This window comes from Dermacentor andersoni, chromosome 1 (genome assembly GCF_023375885.2).
Source record: "Dermacentor andersoni chromosome 1, qqDerAnde1_hic_scaffold, whole genome shotgun sequence".
NCBI classification, from domain to species: Eukaryota; Metazoa; Arthropoda; class Arachnida; order Ixodida; family Ixodidae; genus Dermacentor; species Dermacentor andersoni.
Window position 1 is genome coordinate 62,484,037 of NC_092814.1, and position 25,813 is coordinate 62,509,849.

The 25,813-nt window shown below is 45.1% G+C and overlaps 2 protein-coding genes across 9 annotated transcripts in view; one reads left to right on the top strand and one right to left on the bottom strand.

Annotated features, from left to right (window-relative positions):
• The window catches only part of LOC126546192 (uncharacterized), a 37,009-nt gene extending 31,410 nt beyond the window's left edge, over window positions 1-5,599 (bottom strand). For 2 of the 4 annotated variants that reach the window (XM_050194338.3, XM_050194342.3), the window contains exon 1: window positions 5,493-5,599. The gene's annotated coding sequence lies outside the window, so the exon portion shown is untranslated. The remainder of the gene's footprint in view (window positions 1-5,492) is intronic. The other 2 variants (XM_050194341.3, XM_055061554.2) reach the window with 2 other exon arrangements.
• LOC126546183 (oxysterol-binding protein-related protein 6-like) overlaps window positions 1-25,813 on the top strand; it is a 157,768-nt gene that overhangs the window by 47,248 nt on the left and 84,707 nt on the right. For 2 of the 5 annotated variants that reach the window (XM_050194324.3, XM_055061553.2), the window contains exons 1-3: window positions 14,735-14,816; window positions 20,112-20,326; window positions 20,978-21,226. In XM_050194324.3, the coding sequence (XP_050050281.1) occupies window positions 20,243-20,326; window positions 20,978-21,226 (333 nt within the window). In that variant the 5' untranslated portion in view covers window positions 14,735-14,816; window positions 20,112-20,242. The other 3 variants (XM_050194325.3, XM_055061552.2, XM_055061551.2) reach the window with 3 other exon arrangements.

Below are 25,813 nucleotides of genomic sequence, written 5' to 3' on the forward strand. Positions count from 1 at the left end.
TAACTGAAAATATTTTGCAACTAACTTTTATATTATTTATTTCATTTTCAATACTGCCACTCTTAGTTGAGAGCATAGCAGGTGGGCATTACAAAAGGGATAATTATGTTTTAAAGAAGAAAGAATCGACATTTTGAAAGCATGCGCGCTGCACACACACACACACACACGCAAAATTACTAACTTCAGTGCACAAGTTACAATTGAGAAATTGAAGTGGAGCAATTTGTCGAGCAATCAGGTCTGTTTGGCATAAGTCTTTATCGACACATTCCGCATGCCTTCAGGAATTAATAAACTTTTCGAAAATAATGTTAAAATAGTTATTGCACTTTATAATTTATTATTTTTGGAAATATGTTTTCTTTTTCTAAAAATATAGCGCCCTTTTTGCGATATATGTCCGTAATATGTGCTACGGAGTGCGTTGGCGTTCCATTTAGCAGTTACCCAAAGCCTTCCTCCAGCAGTTCGGGACGTTCTTAACTGAAACGCCAATTCAATTCTTACCACATTTTGGGAACGGATATCTCCGAAGTGGTGCTAGTCTTATCATTTCTGCTTAGACTTCACTATCGCCGTGTATCAATTTCGCTATTGCAACATACACACTAACATGACTAATTAAAAAGTTAATTAGTGAATATTTTCCAAGTTGCTACCTGGACATTGCCATTTCTGGTGCAAGTAATCTGTGCTTCTTCGAGTAAGTATGTAAAGACCGGATTAGCTATGTGCGTTCTCTTTGTTTAAAATCTATCCGAAAAAAAAAAGAAAGGAAAGCACCGGTATACTAGACGCAACAAGTAAAAGCACCAGCCGTAAAAGAAAACTGCATAATAAAGCATACATTTTAAAGCATACATAATAAAATGTAAATTTTTGAAGCGTCATGGATTGAACGACTTGGCACTATAGTTGCGTCAGCAACTATAGTGCTGTGTCGCTCTCTGTGTTGTGTCGCTTCTGTGTCGCTCTCGAGGAACGAGCTCTCGACTATCTGCAACACTATAAGTGATACAGTTCACCAGCCCCTTTGATTATTCGCTTCTTTTTCTTCTGTCTCTTTCTTTCCTCTTCCTAGAGATTTTACGCACGCGCTGCCTTTTTGGCGCCTCGGTTGTTTCCACCACTTTTACCACCAGTTAGGGAAGCGTTTTTTAGCGTTTTATGGCGCTAGTTTCCTTTTATACAATTTTTGTATTGCTAGTTTATCCTTTCGACGATCTCCCTTTCTTGAGCTAAAATCTTTTTTTTTTTTTTTTAATATTGTTTTCACGACGTTGTTTTCTATGTGGGCGTGTTTTCATCCGTGTGTGCCGCTCAGGCGTCGCCTCGATGTGCAACGGTATTAGTCAGCTGTCTAGGTATGGAATGTTTTCTGACGCATGTGCGGTGGCTATGAATGGTGAACGCATATATGCGGATTTTCTTGCGCAATAAATGCAGTCGGAAGTAGCGTTCTGTATGCCCTCATTCTTTCCGCTGTCCGTGTTTCTTGCGATTTATCTGCCTCGAAACGCATACGGTATCTCGGGGCTGACGTCACCACTGCAGCGCACCTATAGACGTTGCAAAACGAAGTTCTTTGTCCGATTAAGTCAACGAAGAGGCGCCTATAGCGCACGTGACATAAAGCCTTACAGTGTCTTCCGCTTCCACAACACAGTGCGTTAGCGCACACATTATTATATTGTTTCATTGTACTTTGTGCAATATAATCAGATGACCTATTAGTGAATCTTTCTTTGTTTACTTGTGCTCGCATTCTGGATATCGGATTACTTATTTGACTTGCTCTTATCTGTTTTGTGCCGTATACGCCTTAATTTCGTTCGCGTGTTTTTTTTTTTTTTTTTACCACTCCTCTAAAGTGATTTCCTGCGATGGCGCATGTAAAATAAGTAATTAAATAAGTAGTGAGACAAAGAGAGAAAGAGAGAGAATATCAGCGGATTCCACGCATGTGGGGAAATGTGAAGTTTTCTTAAATTTTTACGCAAATGTTCAAGCAAATGTAACGCAACGAGGCAAATGCAACGCAATGGCGCGAATGCTTCGATGCAGGTGCGGCGTCCGTTTCAGCGCAACATAAACGCACATTGAATGTATTAGACGCAATGCACATGTCCGTTGGTCTTTTTGGACTGCGCACCACTTCTACGAACTTACAAAACAGTTTCTGCACGAGTCGCGTCTTCAAAAATGTCAGTTCGCGATCGCCGATGCGACTTCACTATAGCACTATATCTCACACGGTTACATGGGCGTCGTGTGATGAATGGAACCAACCGAACTTGTGCCTCGCATCTGCTCGAGTCCGTGAATCCTCTAGTGGATAAGTGGTCACTACAGTGCCACCTCGACGTGGGCCGCGATTATACGTCCGCTAATAATACGTCCGATACCCACGATTGACCACAGCCTGTTTTTACGAAGGCTCTTGCGTCTCCTCTTACCACTTCCCCGTTGCAGGGTACCAAACTGGATGTTTGTCGTCTGGTTACCCCCCCCCCCCCCCCCTATTTCGCATCTCTCTCTCTCTCTCTCTACAAATGCGGGCCCTGAATTGATTATATAGCCTGAGGTTGAGAATTGGTTCTGCGCAGACCACACTGCTCCAGTGAATTTCTCGTGTCTAGGCTGCGAAGAATGGTTTACCTTTAATGCAGAGATCATGGCTCGTACTGTCTTGCTTGCTCGCGGGTGTGTAGTTACCGCTGTTGGTAGCGTACTCAGAGCACGATCGGTCAGTGTATATACCGTTCCGCGTAGGCGTAGCGCAGGTGGCAAGTTGATTAAATAGCTCTCTTTGCCGCAGAGCCGTGCCCTAAATAATTCAGCGTCGCATTAGGCTAAGTGAACAGAGCGCCGCGTAAAGGAGGCGTGACGTATTTCCATTTTGCCGTCGCGCTCTCAAGGAGTGCCGCACAGTGTTGTTTCACTCGGGCAGGGAGGAACCGCGCGCCTCCCGAGGGCTCAAAGGGGGGCACGCCGCCCATGCTCGCTCTTTTGTTTCCCCCGTCGCGAACCAAGCGGGGTTTCGCTGGCTGCCGCCGCTGGACAGTTTCACGTCGCCTGGCTGACTGCTTTTGAACGCGTTTCAGGCAGGGGAGAGCGGCAGCATTTATAGGGCGGAACGTACAGTCCAGCTCAGGCACGCGAACGGGTGCAGGCACGCAAGACCGGTGGGTTACCGAACAAACAGGCCCTCTCTTTCAGTGCGATTTTTTTCTTCTTTTCTCTGTCTCTCCTTCATATTCCTTGAAACCGGCAGTCGCTAAACTGAATGCAGTCACTGTATACATATGCTACAAGAAAGATTTTCCCAACAAGCCGCGGTAACACACAGCGCCGTAAACATGGTATGGGAATAGGTTGTCCCGCTATAGTGCCAGGTGTTCTTGCTTTACATTCTATACAGTTAATTCCCAGAAAGCGTCTTTCCTTTGTGGAGAGTGTTTTTTTTTTTTTGTCTCCTTGTTTCAGTATTTCTTCTAAGAAAAGAACATAATAATAGTCGATTCGCAAACATCGCTATTCTAACACCCGCTAGTTGTAATGTGTTCCAGCCCACATGAATTTTGCGAAAGAAGTACAGTCAGCCTTTCTCTCTCTATCGGTGTGCGTGCGTGCGTGCGTGCGTGTGTGTGTGTGTGTGTGTGTGTGTGTGTGTGTGTGTGTGTGTGTGTGTGTGTGTGTGTGTGTGTGTGTGTAGTATGTCGCAGTCAGCTAATCTATAATTGTAGCACATTTACAAAGTTTACTCTCAGTCAGTTACTGCGATGAACGTTGGCGTGGCCGCATGAAGTTACGCAACAAACGCGTAGCACTTGTAACGCAATTGTAGCACATGGTAAAACCGTTCGAAGCTACGTTTTTTTTCCGCGTGCAAATAACGCTGTGTAACTCGTACTAACCTCGCCGACATGTTTCATGCATGTATGCTCGCGTAGTTTGTCGCCGACTGAAGTTGTCAACGCCAGCGCGTCTAAAAAGGATTAAAGCTGCCGTCTTTGTTTCGGCGTTGGTGCTTTGCGCCTAGACGTCTGAGCCTGTCAATACGCCAGCGAATAGGCGTATACTCCTGGCAGTGTCGACGCTTCTGAGAGCCTGTGGCACGTGACACAAAGATCGATAGGCCCAAGGGAGCCCCTTGTGTACAAGGACGCGCTCTTGAGCTTGTTTCACGCCGCGTGGGATGTGTGGTGACGCATATTATGCGCACTGAGAGGTCTTCCCAGGAGCGGGACGCGCATAAACACATTTTATTATTATTATTATTATTATTGCGACAGCGTTCCTTCTGGCATAAACACATGGTCGATGGATGACACTCGTGGTGCGAGCGCAACGTATGCTTCCGCTCAAGAATTTATAGAGGGTGGAAGAATTAAAAAAAAATGAAACAAAGAAAGCGGTAAGCCACTTAAAGTGGAGCGTGACCTGGGAGCGTTGGTGAAGATTAAGCTTCGGGGTGTAATTTCCTGTCTCGGTCATTCGCACCGATCGCAGGCTCTCCCAGAAAGGCGCGGCTAAAGAGACTTCTCCCGCTTTTCGACCGGTTAAGCACACGAGACCACTGATATGAAACTGAACCGGGAGAAAGAAAAACCGGCACAAACACGCTCGAGAGCATTCACCTTCGAATTTTGTCCCCCTCGCCTTTATCATTTCAAAACAATGAGACCGTGACAAAACCCTTGGTGATCACGTTGCAGCGCGTCGTCGCTATGCGGCGCGCAATGGCGGTGATAGGTCTCGAATGTGCGTTGCCTTCGATAAGATATGCAGTCTCGCGCACTCAGCCAAACGCGCTAAAACTTTTTTTTTTTTCATTGTAAACAAGGTTATAGAACAACACTTGAGTGATCCATTAAAGAAGCAGAACGCGCGGAGCATATTGTTCTTTCTGGGCGTCGGTTTTCTAGAGGAGGACACGTCATGCAGGATCCGTGCTCTGGGCCCGTGACGAAAACATTAGGCGATGTACTCTAGTGGGTGCGCAGGCCATTCACTGCTCTAGTGTGAGCGATCATACGATTAATTCGCCTTCTTACAGTCGCGTGTCGCCCTAATGGCGAGATGGCAGCATCGCGGTCGGGCGTGGCCGTCGTATACGTGTCCGCGAGCCCTGTCAACAAGCACGACCTCTCGCGTGCAACAAATAACGAGCAGAAGCGGCGCCGCGGGCTGTTTGCCGAAGCCAACGCCCCACCGCAACGAACCCAGTGCAGTATATGGGCAGCGCGGGCGGAAGAGATGGCGCCACGGATGCTTAGCGCATGTAAATACATTAGCTGAGCGGCTCGGCACCCGAGCGGAGAGAGCGACGTCGAGCGCGGTCCTCACGATGGAGGCGCACCTGTGTTGCTTTCTCCGTTCAGCTGGTCGTATCCTGACAAGCCCTCGAGAACGGCCTTTATATGGTTGCAAACGTATATGCATACAGTCGCCGCGCATTCACGTCCAATGGTAGCTTTTGTACTCACGCTGAGGTGGATCTCGTTCGCAGTAAGCTCCTTGTGGGACTGTCGCGCAGCAGCGTCGGCTTCCGGCCGCTTGCGGGCTGTGTCTGCAGCGGCGCCAGCGGGGCTTCGGCGTAGGAAACGGTCAGGGTCCGAAGTTCGACTCACTTCCTAGGCGGCGATAAGGCGAGCACCCAACGGTTCTCTGCGAGCGTACACAATTCCCCTCGCTCTCCACTCGTCTGCCTGTCTTTTCTTTTTTGCCGTTGATAGGTATGCTTGTTAGAAAAAAAGAAGCATGTGAGGTGCGCCGTCGTTCCCGGTGTGTCGTTCCTATAGTCCTTGTCTGACGTCGTCGCCATGGTATTTGCTGTTTAACGGAGGCAGTACCAGGCAGTACGACGCAGTACTTCGAAGCACTATCGCGAAACCGTCTTACTTCGTTCTCGATCCTGACAGCCAAACTCTTTCAATATTTTGGCAATGACAGTTGCTTGAGAGGAATGAAGGGAGACATATGCAATAACGTATACAGAAACCGCTGCTGCTTTAATATGTTCGTGAAGGTGCACCAATTAAGATGGACGCCCACGAGTTCAACGGTGATACTTCGTTCGACTCACGGTGTTCGACTGTGCCTACCTTACTTAAGTGTTTACAAAAGAGGGCACTGACGTTAACTAGACCTAATAGACATGAGCGTTCGTGCGTATGCGATGAAGTTATCTCATGTTGATGTGTGCACCAGCTGCCGCCGAACCTCCGCCCTGCCAGTCCACTTCCGACGCCACAAGGGTCGCATCAGCGGGCTGGAAACTATTGCGAAGTCCTGGTTGGAAGAGATCAATTTCGAATGAGAATACATTTTCCAGCAGAACTCGGCTGAGGAACAAATAAGTCGGGCTTGACGAGAACGTGCTACAAAACGCTCTTGATGAGGTCTGGCTGTTACCGCTTTTCGCGGTTGCGATTATCTTATTCCACTTCTGTCATTTCGCCGTTTTTGTTGTTGTTTATTGCACCACATAACTCTATGGTCGCAGTACGCATAGATAGCTTCCGCCTTAACTGTATTCGCAGTGTTCCTCGCGAGCCCTGAATTTATCTGTGAGAATTGTTTCTACGTGGGCTGAGATGGGTTGGTATGGCAGTACATTTCCCACCTTAATTTTTTTTTTCGTGCCCAAGTTAGAATATACGCGTTCGAGCATTAAGTTGCTCGCGCCGCCGCCGTCGTGCTGTCACACTATCGACGCGCATGCCTAGCCCGCGCATGGAGGGTTGCGTTTAGCTATAAAGGCGTCGAAGCCAGGCCACGTTCACGAAGGGTATGAGACAGAGCTATATAGTACACGCTATGTAACAAAGTGAATCACCCTCGCGCTTCGCTCAATCGGCTCTGCCGTAGCCAGGGCAGCGTTATGGTTTCTACAGCTGCAGCACTAGCGTTGTGCGCTCACACATTAGCGTTCCTATGCTGAGAAGTTGTCTCCTCACCGCACTGTGGTGCATACACTATATATGGTCTTGGTGGAAAGAGCAGTAAACGTCGAGCTAAATCTAGCGGTGCAAATCGCCAAAATGTTTTCCAATTTTCCCTCTCTCTCATCGAGTGCGCCATCGAGGCGCAACACCAGTTAACGCCGTCGCCAACGTTCTTCACGCTGCAGCGTAGTGGCTACACGGCAGGTCAGAGGTCACCGTTCCTACTGCGCAGCAGCAGCAGTAGTCTCGCGTGCTGCGTATGGCGCCATATGTCGCCTCCGCGCATTGTTAAAACGTCGTACGAGGAGCTAGTGCGCAACACTAAACCTCGTTATCGCTGTCAGTGCTTCGTCTTCTGGCGAAGTTGTCACATATCGCGCTAGTGTGCATAATTCTGGGTGATTACAACATAAAGTGCACGCACGAATTCTGCGCGCTTGTGCAGAAAAAAGTTGCTTTGCCAGAAATTTTTAACCCACGTTTTACATCTGTCGGCTTTTTCAGGTTAGCTGCGCACGTGCTATGTAGTAAAAAAGCTGTTCGCTGTGTTTTATTGTCACTGCGTGTGGCTTTATCGTAATGTCTTAGAATACACCGCCGAGGCCACCACGCTTTTAAGGCAAGTATATATAGAGTAAGTTCCTCCAGCGGGCCCGCCCTGTCCCGGTCTTGGAGCGACGGGCTCGGGCCGGGCCCGGGCTTTACCTGTTTGTGGCACGCCCGTGCAGTGCTCGGCTGTGTACCACCGGTCAGTCTCTCACTTGAGGCTTCTACCCACCTCGACTGAGCTCACGCATCTAAAGAAAAATTAATTTTTAGGGTACACGTGCCAAAACCACCATCTGATTATGAGGCGCACGACGTAGCGGAGGACGGTCGATTAATTTTGACCTGCTGGGATTCTTTATACCGTGCACCCAATTCACGGTACACTGGCGTTTTTGCACTTCGCCCCCATTGAAATGCGACCCCCCCTCCTTCACCCTTGCCCCAAGGAGGCCAAGGGAGTCATACTTCATAATCAACCCTGTATTTATACGGAACACACAGATGGTCACCGGACCGACCAGTGTCTCGCAAAGCACGGCTATAAACACGAATACCGATAGGGTCGCCGCGTTTCATATACCGCGCAGTGATCATTGTGTGTTGTGCTCCTTTTTGCTTTCCTTCCATCTAAAGTACCTTCTGTGAGTTGTATTTATCTGCGGTTCAATGTTATGCCGTTCTTCTATAACCATGTGGAATGCCCGCGATGAAGTACTGAGCGTCCTCAAGGATTTGGCAATAGATAACGTGTGCACATTCCAGCTTGGAAGCGCGCTTGTACGCTGTATGGTTAAGTACAGAATTTTTTTTCCATAACGTGTGTTGTATAATGAATGAAAGAACTGCTAGCTGATCTGTACTTAGCAGATCTGCGGTACCCGTGACCCGGTCACCTCCTCAGTAAAGACGTATTTACAGCATAACGGCAGTAATACGAACTTCTCGATTGCATACCGTTTGGACCATTTTATCCTGCCCGCGGTGTTTACATCGGCCCCACTTCATTATGAAATAGTTATAACATCATTTTATAATGTCGTATATACGGGAAAGACTGGTTCCCTCAGAAAGATGTAACAATCCGGATGTCGAACCGTACCCGAACCCGAACAGCAATTTTGAACGGAACTGAACCCGAACACGTACCGATATTTTAGTAACGTGTCTGAACAAGAACCAAACCTGAACCGGAAAAAAAAATAATAATAGTAATAACGGTTACCGGTTCGCACGAAACGGTCCAAGCATATAAGGCTACAACGGGTGCTCAATAGTTTGCGCAATTGTTCGAATAACTGCTTGTTCAATCGGCGCACTGCCTTACTAGCAGATTGTTACTACTCACGAGTTGCGTTGTGTGCGAGAATGGTGACAGATATATATGTGCTGGTAACTTATACGGCCACCTCGGTAGAGGCGCTTGCACCTCCCAAGTCGGTCATACCAGTTGTGTTCCGCGGCCCAAAAGCTGTTTAGGAACTCCACGTAATCAAAATTTCTGGTGACCTTCCCAATATGGCCGTTAGGTCAATCTCTTACTAAAGCTAGATAAACTGTAGATAAACGCGGAGAGCGGGAACGACGATGTTCTCAGGAGGGATACCAACGAGTTCAGCCGCATTACTTGTTGTAACCACGCACAACACTGCGGTCGCTAATGGATGCAGTCACCTTCCTAGTGAGTGGTAACCGCACCAGTAAACGGCACGAGAAATCTGCTTTTGTTACGTGTTACGGTTCAACGCACGTTTGGTGCTTAGCCAAGCAGAGTACAACGCTCTTCGAGCTGGGCAGTTACTGTTCGTGCAGCACAATGGGACTGCTTTTGACTCCTTTGTCTGACCTGAGCCAGCGCAAGACTACGCGCCACGTGCAAATGCACAGTAAGGATGTATGATTCAGCACAAACCGTCCTTGTTCATCGTCCAGACGCATCTATGTCCTTGCCTGCTTCTAAAAAAAAATAAGAAAAAACAGCAAACTGAGCGAAATGTCAAATGCTGGCTTCTTTCTTTGCTACAGACTAGAAGTGTGAAACTGTAATTTATGTAATGCAATGTGGATTCGGGGGGGCGCTGTCTTCGACACCATCGATCACATGCCACGGTTCACTAACCACCAGTCATGTAGTCAAAATTGAAGCAAAACGAAAATTGCTGTGACATTCTGCTGCTGTGACAGATATATAAGTGCTGGTAACTTAGTTATACGGCCACCTCGGCAGAGACGCTTGCGCTTCCGAAGTCGGCCCTGCCAGTTGTGTTCCGTGGAAGCTACGCAGACCTTATACGCTGACGCAGGGATCCTCAATAATTACCTCCGTCTTTAATATGTGCATGAAAATTCTCCCGTATCTGTGCAATTCATACGTAAATTTCTGTCTCCTCTTTATGAAACTTGCGCATGAGCCATGCGGACAAGTCCATGGTACTGTATCGCCATGGGACAGGATAAAACGGACTGGCCAAACCGGTTTTGCGAACCGGTTTGCGAACCGTTATACATTATTTTTTTTCTCCAAACCGCAACAATATATATTTTTTCGATCCGACACCCTGGTTTGATTGACGCGACGGGGTGAGTTACGACACTTCCAAACACCCTTAGGGGTGTAAATTACTAGGCAGTGACACGGTTTATTGATGGACTTCAGCGTCCCAAAGCAACACAGGTGCTATGAGAGGCCAACGCGCGGTACGCGATCGCTTTTGCTTTCCACCTATACATCGGAATGCTGCCGCGCCGCGGCCGGACTTTGTGCTCAGCAGCAGAACGCGTAGCCGGTGGCCCACCGGGGCGGGTATACCTGCAGCGTACAGCACTTTACTTTCCCAGTGTTTTCGCGGCTAATAAACGACATCAGCTAATTGTAAGATTCACTAATTAACTTTCTAATTATGCAATGTAAGGCGCACGATGAAATAGCGACATTGAAGGTGAATATGGTAGCGAAGTCACGTCCCATGCCCGCTTGGCCCGAAATCCTAAGACTGTGGCACCACTTTCAACATATCCGTCCTTAAATTAGCCACAAAATGCATTCGCGTTCCCGTTAACCCTTTCCCAAAAGCTTGCAAGGACTTATATATCAAAACTGGTGCTAGTCTTTGGATTTCTGCTTCGCACACTTGACTTTACAGGCTTCAATTTTGCAATCGCAATATGCGCCCTAAAGTGAAAAATTAAAAAAAAAGGTAATTAGTTAACACTTCAATTAGCTACCTGAACATTGCGATTTGCCGCGCGAGTAATATGTCTGCCTCATCAAGTAATCGACCTGACCAAGCCGATTTTCGCCATATGCGCCCCATGCTGTAGTTTTGGAAAATGTGTTCGACATTAGGGGGGAGAAAAACGCGGGGCATATGAGAAGACTATTCACAATATGTTTAGCGACAGACACGATGGACAAAACGGTGGGCAGTGCGTGTGGGCAGTGTCCTCGCCTTCGACGCAGTCCGCGATCTGTTTTTAGTGTGACATCAGCCTCGGAGGCGGAAAAGCCATCCTGGAGCCGAACACTACGGCTCAAGGCGGGAGACACGGACGTCATGGGAACAAAGCCAAGCCGCGGTGAGATCAAGAGGGAAAACTTTGTACGCGACATCAGTCGCATACTGAATGTCGCATACTGAATACTAACCCACTCTTTTTTTTTTTTTGGGGGGGGGGGGAGGTCGTGGAGCAGGTGCCCCCCTCCCTCCCCCTTGTTACGCCACTGGTGTAATCAGTGTCGCCTTACCGTGCAACTCGGTTATTCCAGAGTCCACCTAAGTTTGCACGAAATGGAGTCCATGTCATGGATCATATGTGGGTAACGTTTTCAAGTGTGTGGCTTAATTATAGGCAGTCGAAATTGATGATGCAACTGCTCGAAAGAAACAGCTTCGCTGGAAATTGGGTTGCGATTCTGCGAGCTAGGTCACACAAGTCTCTTCACTCCGCCCCCCCCCCCCCCACGAACCTTTTAAAAAAATTTTCTTTGCGCAAATGCAAAAAAAAAAAAAAAATTCTAATAAATCATAATTGTGTCTGTCTGAGGTTTTTGTTTCTTAATATTCCTCGGATCCATTGCTAAGAGGCGTGCAGGGTAATAAATGCAGCGTTTCGGATAAGGACGTTGACATATTATGTGGATGTTTGGGGTTAGTATAATTGTCTTATCGAATGAGAAAGTGTATAATATATTTGTAGAATCATTATATGTGGTACCATTTTGTAGTATAGATACACTGTAATATAAGAAGTCATTATTTTTTTTATTATCTTTTCTTGCCGTTATATTTTTTATGTTCCAGTTCTTTTTTGTTTAGTTTCTTAAAATTCTGATTGTGATCATACGTAGTATCATGAACCAAGATCTTAAAGTATGCAAATGCCACGTAGCCGGACAGAACCAAGGTATTGTTTGCCGTCGCCTGGAGTTACTCAGTGTTTTTTTTTCATTCCGCCTAATTACATAATTCATCATCATCATCAGCCTGCTTTATGTCCACTGCAGGACGAAGGCCTCTCCAGGCGATCTCCAAGTACTCCTGTCCTGCGCCAACCGATTCCAACTAGCGCCCGCGAATTTCCTAATTTCATCGCTCCACCTAGTCTTCTGCCGTCCTCGACTACGTTTCCCTTCTCTTGGTACCCATTCTGTAACCCTAATGGTCCAACGGTTATCTAACCCGCGCATTAAATGACCTGCCCAGCTCCATTTTTTGTTCTCTTGATGTCAATTAGAATATTGTCTTTACCCGTATGCTCTCTGATCCAAACCGCTCTCTTTCTGTCTCCTTAACGTTATACCTAGCAATCTTCGTTCCATCGCTCTTTGCGCGGTCCTTAACTTGTTCTCAAGCATCTTTGTCAGTCTCCAAGTCTCTGCCCCATATGTCAGCGATGGTAAAATGCACTGATTGTACACCTTCCTTTTCAATGATAATGGTAAGTTTCCAGTCAGGAGTTGACAATGTCTGTCATATGCAATCCAACCCATTTTTTATTCTTCTATGAGTTTCCTTCTCATGATCAAGTTTCCCTGTCACTAATTGACCTAGGTAAGCGTACTCCTTCACAGACTCTAGAGGCTGACTGGCGGTCTTGAACTCTTGTCCCTTGCCCGGCTATTCATCATTATCTTTGTCTTCTGCATATTAATCTTGAACCCCACTCTTACACTCTCTCTGTTAAGGTCCTCGATCATTCGTTGTAACTCGCCTGCATTGTTGCTGAATAGAACAATGTCATCGGCAAACCGAAGGCTGCTGAGATATTCGCCGTCGATCCTTACTCCTAAGCCTTCACAGCTTAAGTTAATAGTTTGAATACTTCTTTCAAGCACGCAGTGAATGGCATTGGAGATTGTGTCTCCCTGTCTGACCCCTTTCTTTATATGTATCTTGCTGCTTTACTTGTGTAGAATTAAGGTAGCTGTAGAACCACTGTAGAACCTATTTAAGGTAGCTGTAGAATCAAGGTATTTACGTAAGCGTTGTTGTATATCCTCCATTATGGAGCCAAAGCACCCCCGCTCTGGGGGCCGCCGACGATGTGGCGAAGAGGACTTCCCCACCTAACTGCTGAGGTCGCTGTGGCAGAAGCGCCGGACACTTGACACCCCTCAAACTGCGTGCAAATTACTGGCGGGCGCGTTCTACGAACAGCGACGGGCGGTGCGGTGATGCCTTTCAGGTTTGGAGCGGGTTGCTTGCACGTGCGGGGTGCAAGAAATCCTGTTTGGCACAGTGTATTGTGACTTTCCCTTTCTCTCTACTCTCTCCCCTTTCCCGTACCTTCTAGTCAAAAATATGAGTCTTCTTGATGCGCTCGAAGCGAACGGACGTCTGTCATTTTTCCATAAGTTAAAAGTTCTCCGTCTCTTATTCCACAACAAGCGTTCTGTACTCATTGATTACGTAATGCCTCTATGACTACTGGTATCGCTACTGAATCAAATGCCTTTTCGTAATCTATGAAAGCCATATAGAGAGGCTTATTGTACTTTGTGGATTTCTTGATAACCTGATTGATGACATGGATGGGATCCATTGTAGAGTATCCCTTCCTGAAGCCAGCCTGTTCCCTTGGCTCAATTAGTCTTAATTGATTAATTAATTAATTAATTAATTAACTTCTCATATATTATAGTTAGATGAAAAGTGTCAGGGAGAAAATTATAAAGCAAAATAAATGACTCCCGATACAGCTTTCTGTTGCTCAATGCGTGCTACTAAAGAGTGTTTTTCCGAGCGTGAGAGAAGCCCGCGAAAACACGCAAAGTCCCTCGAGCGGCCAGTCGCGCGGCAATTTTGCGTGTATTCGCGGGCTTCACGCTCGGAAAAACACTATTATGGGGCACGTATTGAGCAACAGAAAGCTGTACTGGGAGTTTTCCATGTCGCTCTACAATGTTCTCGTTGACACTTTTCGTCTAATAATATAGTATTTGAGAAGTTGATTAATTAAGACTAATTATGTAATTAGGAGGAACGCAAAATTTAATCTGACTAACTTAAGCAACAATAGACAATTAAAGTCGGAGACATCTGCACTTTTTCTAAATTGCTCTTTCTCAAGCTCTGCTGGACCACCTTTGCAGAAAAAAAAAAAGAACAAAATAGTTCGTCGCCCATTTTTTATTGCTTTGCTGCAGAATAAATCGAATTTACCGATACACTCTTTATCGGAACGCTTTCTGTGACTAAATGAGCGCGCACTGTTACAAGAAAACTGCAACACGGCATCTGTGGAATCTTCTCTGCTTCGATGTAATGCAGAGCCAATGCTTTTGTGGGCTCCTGACGTTTTCTGTTTTCAAAATGCATCAGCGGGTAGGTGAAAGAGAGACATGACGTGTCTCTTCTACGACGTCGGCTTGCCATTCGTTGCGCCGATTGCTCCATGCATGCAGTATATATTGAAGTACATTTGGAATACTTTCCTATTTTCGAATTATTTCTTAAGAGACAAACGAGAAACCGTGGATATGGAACAAGACGATCCGCAAAACGAGAACAAGGTGAAAGCAGTACTTGTCGAAACGTTGGCTCCTGCTTTCACCTTGTTCTCGTTTTGCTGATCGCCTTGAATTTCCATCTCCCGCCTTCCCCGTGTTTTCCCTGGATATGGAACAACGCACTTAAGCACAACACTGAACTGCTATGAATACAGAGAGGAAAAGTTTTGCAGCGGTATCGATTCTCAGCCTTCGACGCTAGGTTGGCAGGGTTTCCTTCCAGGTGGGGCTGGTGGGCGAGGCTCCCGGCTTCCGGTTAAAATATTTCCGGTGCGGCGGTCAGCTCGTCGGCTTGCTCGGCTGCCGAGGTAAGGAGGAGTGGCGGGTTCAATGGGGTAATATGCGAGCGCTTTCTGTCGCGACTTGCGCCCGAGTCACTTCAAGGAGTGCATGTCTTGTCGTTCGCTTCGTCATCAGTGGTTATTTCTTATCTAAACTGCATGAAAGCTTTTGCTCCTCTTGCAACGCTTACTAGGCCTAACTCAGCGCTTGCCGGAGTCAGGATTTCTCAACTGTTTGTAATACGGGTGTCACACGGCGCACTTTTGATCGCGATCAAACTCGATCCGGATCGAATGTCTCGGTTGCGATTGGTTCATTTGCGCAAACTGCGTGAGGGAGCCAATTGCGGTCTAGAATTTCGATCCGGATTGGGCATGATCGCGATCGAAAGTGGTCGTTTGACACCGGTGCTGCAGTTGCCGTTACGGGATCCATCTGTCGCGGTTGGTTTAAGTTTCTGTGCTCGCCAGAATCATTTGGTGCAATACTTTGCACGTGAGTTAGCGGAGATGATGACAATTTTGCCGAGATACGTTTTGTAAGAGGAAATAAAACGCATATTGACAGCATGGATGATGACTATTTAAGGAATTGCTGAGTAATTGCTTTAACGTTTGTTTTACTCGCACTGGTTTACGTTCGCCGTCTTGGAGTAAACACAACAGCTGCGAGCGCACGTTTACTGTAAAGACTTATTTTTATGATTGCGGAGGCTCGATTGCATTACGTATTGCTGAGTAGGTATGAGTACGGCGTCCAAGTTTCCTTGTACACGTACTACCTGTAACCTTGAGCACCTGCGGAAAGGTAACAGTGATTACCAAGTGTCGCGATAAACGTGACTGTTGTGTGCTCCACTAGTTTCTATTTGTGTCGTTGCTGCTAAAATGACGCGCTTGAAATTTGTGCTGACTTCCCAAATACAATGCAACTTCGACGATGCCTACCTTGCGTCGTGTTTGGGAAATGTCTAGATTATGCTAGCGACACCTCAGAACCGAGCGAGGCGTTCACATGCGCCTATATTTAATGGTTTTAATATTATGAGGATGAATTTCGGTCGTTGTATGCTATTATCGCTCGTGTAATCCTTTCGCCGCGGTGGTAATAGCTTTTTTTTTAATTTCGTTTATTTAAGAAACTGAAAATAAAAGAGAATAGAAGGAAAAAAAATAAATACTGTGAGTGACTTCAAGTATGTGCATTCATTCCACTGAAATGTGTCGCATTTGCAAATCGTTACTCGCCACTCCTTAGTTTTGTTATCTGTGAGGCACTGCACTCGCGAGCAGACACACCGGGTTGAAACAGTACTGCAAGTTATACATCGCTTACTTCATCATGCAGTCATCTTAAGTGACGCGACAAAGGAGTGCACTATTGTTTAGAATGGATGTCCCACAAACATTTCTGCAGCTGCTGATGACGAACATGTCAAGTAGATAGTGTAGCCGTAACGAGAGTCAGATTGAAAACTTGCATTGTTCTGTACGCTCTTGGCTCCTGAGCTGTGACCACGCTTGTGGAAATTTTGCTCCGTATATTGCATCGCTTGCACACGCAACAGAGTGTTACACAGAAGGAGAATGTAATGAGTCCATTAGGATTGTTTTAACTGCCACTTTGGGTGTAAATAAAAAAAAAAAATATCACCCAGATCTTCAGTTGTGCAACAGGGTTTTACTGTAGTATGTGCATCTGCATGTTATACAAAATTTTCGTTAAAGCCTGACACTAGAGTGAGACTTTTTAATGTGCTTATATATATTTATATATATATATATATAAGCTTGGCTCACTTGGTTATGTTAAAAATTCATGCTGTTTTCTGATGTATTTGCGTTTTACAGTTGATCCATAATTTCTATGCTGTTCTGCAGTGCCCTGCATATTTAGTTTCAAAGTCATACTGTTCTATATCGACTCCATTGTACCATACTGTGCAGAGTAAACTAGAAGAACCAGACCTTAGACAGGTTGGTAAAGATTGTTGAATATAAAATTGAGAGTGTATTTCTGTGTGTGTTTTGCCTTCATTGCCATAATTGCCATACCTAAATTTTGAAAATTTACATACGGTACATTTGTTCATGCTTAACATTCGATAGTTCATTTCCTCTTCTATATTCACTTTTGTGGCTGTAGTGACCGTGTTCTGATGGGGGTAGAAAGCAACACCTCTATACTGTGAATTGTGGGTGAAGCCTTTGAATACAGTGTCCTTCATAACCAGGGTATAGCTTTAGGGCATAAAAATTAACAGATGCACGAACCGCTCACTGAGGCAATCAATCAGTCTGTCAAATCGCCCATTTGTTGCTTCTGGCTGAATTACAAAATTGGATAATAGGCTATGCCTTGACACATTGACACAGAGAAATGGGAATTTTGTAACTGGACCTCATTTGTCATCAGTTTCCTGTTTCGGATATTAACAAAGACAAGAATTAAGGACACCCGCCGTAGTTTCTCAGAGACTATGGTGGTGGGCTGCTGAGCACAAGGTTGCGGGATCGAATCCCGGCCATGGCGGCTGCATTTTGATGTGGGCAAAATGCGAAACACCAGGTGGTTGAAATTTCCGGAGTCCTCCACTACGGCGTGCCTCATAATCAGAAAGTGGTTTTGGCATGTAAAATCCCATAATATACACAGTGTCATTTTCGTGGGTTCGATCCTGGCTGCGGCGGCTGCATTTCTGTAGTGGCAAAACTACTAGTTTTCTTGTTTTCTAAAAAATAAAATGTGGTTGAAAACATGGTACCACTGGGGAGAGAAACATTGGCTACGGAACTAAGTACTTGAACACTACACTGGAGCACTATGAATACAGAGAGGAGCTAAATTTTTGCAATGGCATCATTTCCCATGTTGTTAGTTTCATTCGACGCTAGGCACCCATTATACCACCCATTAATCAGTTCATAAAGGTGTTTGCAACTTTCACATTCTTGTGTTGTGAGGAGATGTGCACATTGCGAGTATTGTGGATGTATATTGTTGATTCTGGTATAATATACTCCATTCCATACATAGCTACTTTGCACTGCCTTTGAAATAATGCGTCGTCATCGTCGTCACCACCACCAACAGCAACAACAACAACAACAATAATAATAATAGGCAGCAGAGGCCTACTCAAGTGGGGGAATGACATTCTAAAGTACTGGAATTTGTCCAAGACACTTCTACCACACACACCACAAAGTGCACATTGGATAATGAGCTGAATGTGGTGGTGAGAGGTTTGGTGTTCTGTCTGAGTACTTTCAATGGTTCGTAGTTTCCTGCAGCCCAATTTTGCGCAGTATGTTTATTTCCTTGGTGTACGAACCAACTCGCCCAACAACAAGTTTTATTAAACCAGGAAGGAAGACATTGTTTATCACTGTGTGCAAAGACAAACAGGGACAAAATATTGTGTAGGAATAAAACCTTCATTTTTGGCGCATTTAGGGCTTGACTACTTTTAGTACACCAATGTATGCTCGCACTGTCTAGATGAAGAACATGGTTGTCGTAAGCATTTCTGACCACATTAGAGGCTTTTCACATTGTCAGCAAACAGTAAAAATGGCAAAATCGCTGTGTCAACTGACAAAACATTGCTGTCAATGCACCAACTAGCCTAACATGAGACTTTGCTGACAAAACATTTTATTCCGAATGCGGAGACAGCATCCCAGCACGAACCTTGGATGACATCACTTGTGGCCTTGTAAAATACAGATGATGGGTGTTGATGTTGACACAGCAACACTATGAAAGTAACTTCTTCGAAGGGCTAACAAGACTATTAATCATGGACTGTTCCAAGCAAAAATTAAGCTGATAGGGAACAAAGTAATATGATCACTATCTTGATCTGCCATGGTGCTTGAGGTTGCAGGTTTGATTCCTGGCCATGATGGCTGCGTTCCAATGAGGGTGGAACATTTTATGTACTGTGCTTTGGTTGTACGGTAAACTAGCCCGGGCAGTCAAGATTAATCTGGAGCCCCCTACTACAATGTCTTTCGTAGTCCCTGTATTGATTTGGAGAACAAACCCCATAATTTTTTTTTATCACCACCATCATCATTATTAATGTTCCCAGGAACAACCTTCCTGTCTTAGTACTGGCACAGTGTATACTGGGACAAACATTATTATAAGACTATCTACAAGGCTGCAACTAGTTTAAGTATACAGAGAGAGAGAATGGAAACATGAATTTGAAAATTTTAATTCTGAGAGATATAAGTACATTTACACAAGGAATTTTACAAATTAAGCTGGCATCCTGAGAAGTGTCATGACAATATTCTTGGTGACTGTTTACTGAGAACAATCAGATATATGCTAAAACTCCAATAAGCCAATATCCACTTTAAATTATGATGTGAAAAACCCAAGGTATATCACTTACGATTAAAGCCATTCAAAATTATACCAATTCACAAAAAGTAAAGGCTGGCCAACCTTTACTTTTTTTTTTAATAGTGTGTGCATTTCAAACTATGAGCTAATGAGGCATCATGATGTATGACAGAAAAAAAGTAGACGTTGCATTTATGCAGTAGACATGGATAGTTCATGTCAGTGAATGCTATCACATGATCACGTGTGTGTAGAAACTCTTTCAGACTTCATTTAGTAGTCAATTTGTGGTTAAGTGTGTAATCTGCCTACTTGAACAATCCTTTTCACTGATTTCACATTGCACCATTTTAAATTGACATTTTTTATTTACCTTGGATTTCTGTCATTCTTGCTGTCACACAAAAGCTTTTTAAAATTTTTTTTATTTGTTGCAGCAGTGGATTAATTTTTACTTTTAGAATACAGTCTCTCCAATTCGAGGTATATTTATGTTAACGGAAAACCATTAAAAAAATAGCCTGTAGAGAGAATTCTAAAGGAGCATTTTCAGATAAAACAAGAATTCCAAAGCATGCTTATAAATTCTGAATTCATAACAAAGGGAACATACTCTTTTGTCTTTCACTGATCCTTTTTTTTTTCATGTTCACACACGGTTTCTTGTTTTTATTTTTTTTCCACATAGGCCATCAGCATGCTATGCATTGGAAACATTCAAACTTTACATTACTAAAATGAGGCTGTTACTTATACTGTGCATCATGCATATTTCTTGCTTGATGACCTTTAAATGATCAGTGCTACACACTCTTGCACACATTTGCTGCTTGAGGTTATGAATATTAAGAAATAATGGCATTTAATGTTACTTGTACTTGTGCATTTTGCTGGGTAAGGTGCTTTTGGACGTAACTCTTATTGTGATGCAGCCATTCCATGCCTGTCTTAATTCTATGTAGGAGGAGGTGTAGGCCACTTGTGGGAGCTCCAGGGTGCTGCAATGTGCCGAGTGTTTGGCCCGCTAGACCGTGAGCCACAGCAGCCATTTGCACACTCTTCAACTCTCTGGCCCCTCTGAGGGAGTGCCAACATGGAAGAGCCCCAACAAGAAATGGCCGCCACTGCAACCGCCACTACCACCACAACTACCACCACAAATAACAACTCGGACTCGGTACGTATTGCACCTATTGTCATGCATAGATGGTAGAGCAGCTTTTAGTCTTCTGACAGAGCAGTGACGGCACAAAAAACGAGTGCTTACATGGACAGGCTAACCTCTGACCTCATCTTCATTTCTGTGATGCAATTTGGGTTGTGTTTTCATTGTGTCCTCTTTTGGAAGTAATTGTCTGGATTAGTTCCTAGTTGTCTGCTTAGTGGGAATCGGGAACTGAGCTCTTGTCTCACTAATTCAGTGTAGTGTGCAGCGAAAGCTTGGGCTTGCGTCAACCAGACGGCAAAGGAAACCAGTAGGGCTCATCTATTGTCTGTCACTAAACAACACTCTCTATGTGACACCAACAGAATGGAAGGATTATACAAGGATTTGCGGCACCCTAATTAAAGCCCTCCTCTCCCCTTTAAAACACATGGCTAGCTTTCTCACGTACCTGATTGGCTGACACATGCTGCAGCTTTTGCCTTATTGCATAGAGTTGGTGAGAGGGAGCATAGTAGCTGTAAAATAAACTGTTGCATGCCGGAACCTGAAACTATATAATTGAATCTAGTGTAAACATAAGTCACAATTTTGATGCATTATTCCTCTTGAAGAATTTTAATTGTACAGTGAAAATCAAACTTTCCTTTGGCTATGTACCAGGATGCCAGCCCTGGCCGGAGTAGCCCAGCATCTCAACAAAGTGAGCCCGGCAGCCGAGCAGCCCCAGATGCAGCAGCTGTTCGACCAGATGTGCCAGCACCAGCCACTGGTTCGAGTCGGCGTCGCAGAGCAGCTGATTGGGAAATTATGCAGGGGCTGCGCACAGGCCAGCGCTGTGATGACAAGCCAAGAAAATTTGAGGGCTACTTGCTTAAGCGCCGCAAGTGGCCACTTAAAGGATGGCACAAGGTAGTATTCTATCTTTGCAGAGGAAATATTATGCATGCACCATGGTGGGACACCTACCAGATGAAAATATGCTAGACTTTGATGAATTTGACTCTGCTTAGTAAATCTTTTGCTTTATTCGATCTTGGCCATGGCTAGGAGTAACGCATTTGGATGGCCTGTGCCTTCTGTGCTATTGATCTACAGCGTGGCACGTGCCGGATAATTTGACCTCGGGTGGACAGCCGCCATTGGAATATGAACCTGGCAACGTTTAACGCTAGAACGTTATCTAGTGAGGCGAGTCTAGCAGTGCTATTGGAGGAATTAGAGGGCAGTAAATGGGATATAATAGGGCTCAGTGAAGTTAGGAGGCCAAAAGAAGCATATACAGTGCTAAAAAGCGGGCACGTCCTGTGCTACCGGGGCTTAGCAGAGAGACGAGAACTAGGAGTCGGATTCCTGATTAATAAGAACATAGCTGGTAACATACAGGAATTCTATAGCATTAACGAGAGGGTGGCATGTCTTGTTGTGAAACTTAATAAGAGGTACAAAATGAAGGTTGTACAGGTCTACGCCCCTACATCCAGTCATGATGACCAGGAAGTCGAAAGCTTTTATGAAGACGTGGAATCGGCGATGGGTAGAGTGAAAACAAAATACACTATACTGATGGGCGACTTCAATGCCAAGGTAGGCAAGAAGCAGGCTGGAGACAAGGCAGTGGGGGATTATGGCATAGGCTCTAGGAATAGCAGAGGAGAGTTATTAGTAGAGTTTGCAGAACAGAATAATATGCGGATAATGAATACCTTTTTCCGCAAGCGGGTTATGCGAAAGTGGACGTGGAGGAGCCCGAATGGTGAGACTAGAAATGAAATCGACTTTATACTCTGCGCGAACCCTGGCATCATACAAAATGTAGACGTGCTCGCCAAGGTGCGCTGCAGTGACCATAGGATGGTAAGAACTCGAATTAGCCTTGACTTGAGGAGGGAACGGAGGAAACTGGTACATAAGAAACCAATCAATGAGTTAGCGGTAAGAGGGAAACTAGAGGAATTCCGGATCAAGCTACAGAACAGGTATTCGGCTTTAACCCAGGAAGAGGACCATAGTGTTGAAGCAATGAACGACGATCTTATGGGCATCATTAAGGAGTGCGCAATAGAAGTCGGTGGTAACGCCGTTAAACAGGAAACCAGTAAGCTATCGCAGGAGACGAAAGACCTGATCAAGAAACGCCAATGTATGAAAGCCTCTAACCCTACAGCTAGAATAGAACTGGCAGAACTTTCTAAGTTAATCAACAAGCGTAAGACAGCGGACATAAGGAACTATAATATGGATGGAATTGAACAGGCTCTCAGGAACAGAGGAAGCCTAAAAGCAGTAAAGAAGAAACTAGGAATAGGCAAGAATCAGATGTGTGTGTTAAGAGACAAAGCCGGCAATATCGTTACTAATATGGATGAGATAGTTCAAGTGGCTGAAGAGTTTTATAGAGATTTATACAGTACCAGTAACACCCACGATGATAAGGTGAGAGAGAATAGTCTAGAGGAACTTGAAATCCCACAAGTAACACCGGAAGAGGTAAAGAACGCCTTGGGAGCTATGCAAAGGGGGAAGGCAGCTGGGGAGGATCAGGTAACAGCAGATTTGTTGAAGGATGGTGGGAACACTGTCCTAGAAAGGTTGGCCGCCCTATATACACAATGCCTCATGACCTCGAACATACCGGAATCTTGGAAGAACGCTAACATAATCCTAATCCATAAGAAAGGGGACGCCAAAGACTTGAAAAATTATAGACCGATCAGCTTACTGTCCGTTGCCTACAAAGTATTTACTAAGGTAATCGCAAATAGAATCAGGAATACTTTAGACTTCTGTCAACCAAAGGACCAGGCAGGATTCCGTAAAGGCTACTCAACAATAGACCATATTCACACTATCAATCAGGTGATAGAGAAATGTGCGGAATATAACCAACCCTTATATATAGCCTTCATTGATTACGAAAAAGCATTTGATTCAGTCGAAACCTCAGCAGTCATGAAGGCACTACGGAATCAGGGTGTAGATGAGCCATATGTAAAGATACTGGAAGCTATCTATAGCGGTTCCACAGCCACCGTAATCCTCCACAAAGAAAGCAACAAAATCCCAATAAAGAAAGGCGTTAGACAGGGAGATACGATATCTCCAATGCTATTCACAGCATGTTTACAGGAGGTATTCAGAGACCTGGAGTGGGAGGAATTGGGGATAAAAGTTGATGGAGAATACCTTAGCAACTTGCGATTCGCTGATGATATTGCCTTGCTTAGTAACTCAGGAGACCAATTGCAATGCATGCTCACTGACCTGGAGAGGCAAAGCAGAATGGTGGGTCTGAAAATTAATCTACAGAAAACTAAAGTAATGTTTAACAGTCTCGGAAGAGAACAGCAGTTTACGATAGGTAGCGAGGCACTGGAAGTGGTAAGGGAATACCTCTACTTAGGGCATGTAGTGACCACGGATCCGGATCATGAGACTGAAATAACCAGAAGAATAAGAATGGGCTGGGGTGCGTTTGGCAGGCATTCTCAAATCATGAACAGCAGGTGGCCACTATCCCTCAAGAGGAAAGTGTATAACAGCTGTGTCTTACCAGTCCTCACCTACGGGGCAGAAACCTGGAGGCTTACGAAAAGGGTTCTGCTGAAATTGAGGACGACGCAACGAGCTATGGAAAGAAGAATGATAGGTGTAACGTTAAGGGATAAGAAAAGAGCAGATTGGGTGAGGGAACAAACGCAGGTAAATGACATCTTAGTTGAAATCAAGAAAAAGAAATGGGCATGGGCCGGACATGTAATGAGGAGGGAAGATAACCGATGGTCATTAAGGGTTACGGACTGGATTCCAAGGGAAGGGAAGCGTAGTAGGGGGCGGCAGAAAGTTAGGTGGGCGGATGACATTAAGACGTTTGCAGGGACAACATGGCCACAATTAGTACATGACCGGGGTAGTTGGAGAAGTATGGGAGAGGCCTTCGCCCTGCAGTGGGCGTAACTTGGCTGATGATGATGATGATGATGATGATGATGATGATGATGATCCGTGCACATCTGCCTGCACATCTGTTAGCAGCTGAAAAGTCGAGCCCAAGTGATTGTTGAGGCAGCAATGCTCTTTAGTACAATGCTGGAGGAAAACACTAGTGTCCAGCGAGCAGTGCAACTGCAAGTCTGCCCATCCACTTGCTTCAGCCTCTGAACTTTTTTTTTTGTAACAGAGGAATGTGGTTATATACATGTAATTTCAGTCACACACTAAACTATACTACACCTCAGCCAGAACTTGAACCTGAGCTTACTGTGTGAGGGACAAACATTTTACCATAAAGCTCAAGCTGCAGCTCACTGTCATTGGCTCGATTTTGTGATTACTTTCAAAGGGAAGGAACTGGCAATAAGTCAAGGCATGACGAACGAAACCTGAGAACAAGAAGCTATTTGCTAACATGGGCAGATTGCTAAAAGCTTGCACAGATTGAGCCAAATTTTTGTTTTGTTTTATTGCATTATATTTATTTTATTTCTGTTTGCAATGCATAAACCTAGTGGTTAGTGGATATGACGTCCCAGTATGTTGCATGCAAGATTTTCAGTTTGCCATGGGCAGTCACGGGTGACGTCTAATCTCGGACTTTTTTATGTAGACCCTCATCTAGTTTGCGAAAATAATCTAAAATAGAAAAATGTATATTAAGCAACAAGCTTACAACTGTCTACCATCGTAACAAAAAACAAATACCACACTTATGCAAGCTGCACCTGAAAAACCTGCCGCAGTAGCCCAATAGCTATGGTGTTGCGCTGCTGAGGTGGCGAATGTAAAGCGGGAGACACATGTGTGGAAACCTGACCGGCGCGCCACACCAGTCACCGCTTGCAAACTACCGGCGGGGACACATGGGAGTGACTGCAGCAGCGGCGTGCCGGTGGCGCCGGTTCGGTGAAACTCCGCCTATTTTCAATGTTACTAGACTGCTCTTCACTTCTTCGGAATACGCGTGGAGAAATAGGAAACATATGGGCAATTCACATTCTTTTAACATGTGGTACCATCGTCTTTCACTATAAATAAACTCCCCTGTACATTTGGTGTGCCATAATTATTGTAATAAAAAGTTACAAAATATGTTTAACTTTAGTGCAAGATTTGTTATGACACTAGCAACATGCTTCAGCAGTGGGTTTTGGTTTTCTTTTTGCTTTATTGAGGTGCGCCGCTGAGTTAGCTACAATGGCATTGTGACATTGCACTCTCCCCGTTCTCATTGGCTGCTGCCACTCGCCGGTGCTGAGCTTCACATGCAGCATGGCGGTCATATCTACTCCACTGGACAAAGGCGGTGGCCGCTGGTCTGCCATTGCGACCGGTCCCCCACCGGCGCACCGTTCCAAATTTCATGTGTCCCCACCTTAATCCCAGCCGCGGTGGCTGCATTTTAATAGAGGCAAAATGCAAAAACGCTTACGTGCTTAGATTTAGGGGCATGTTAATGTACTTCAGGTGGTCAAAATTAATCCGGTATGTCCCAGTGCGACG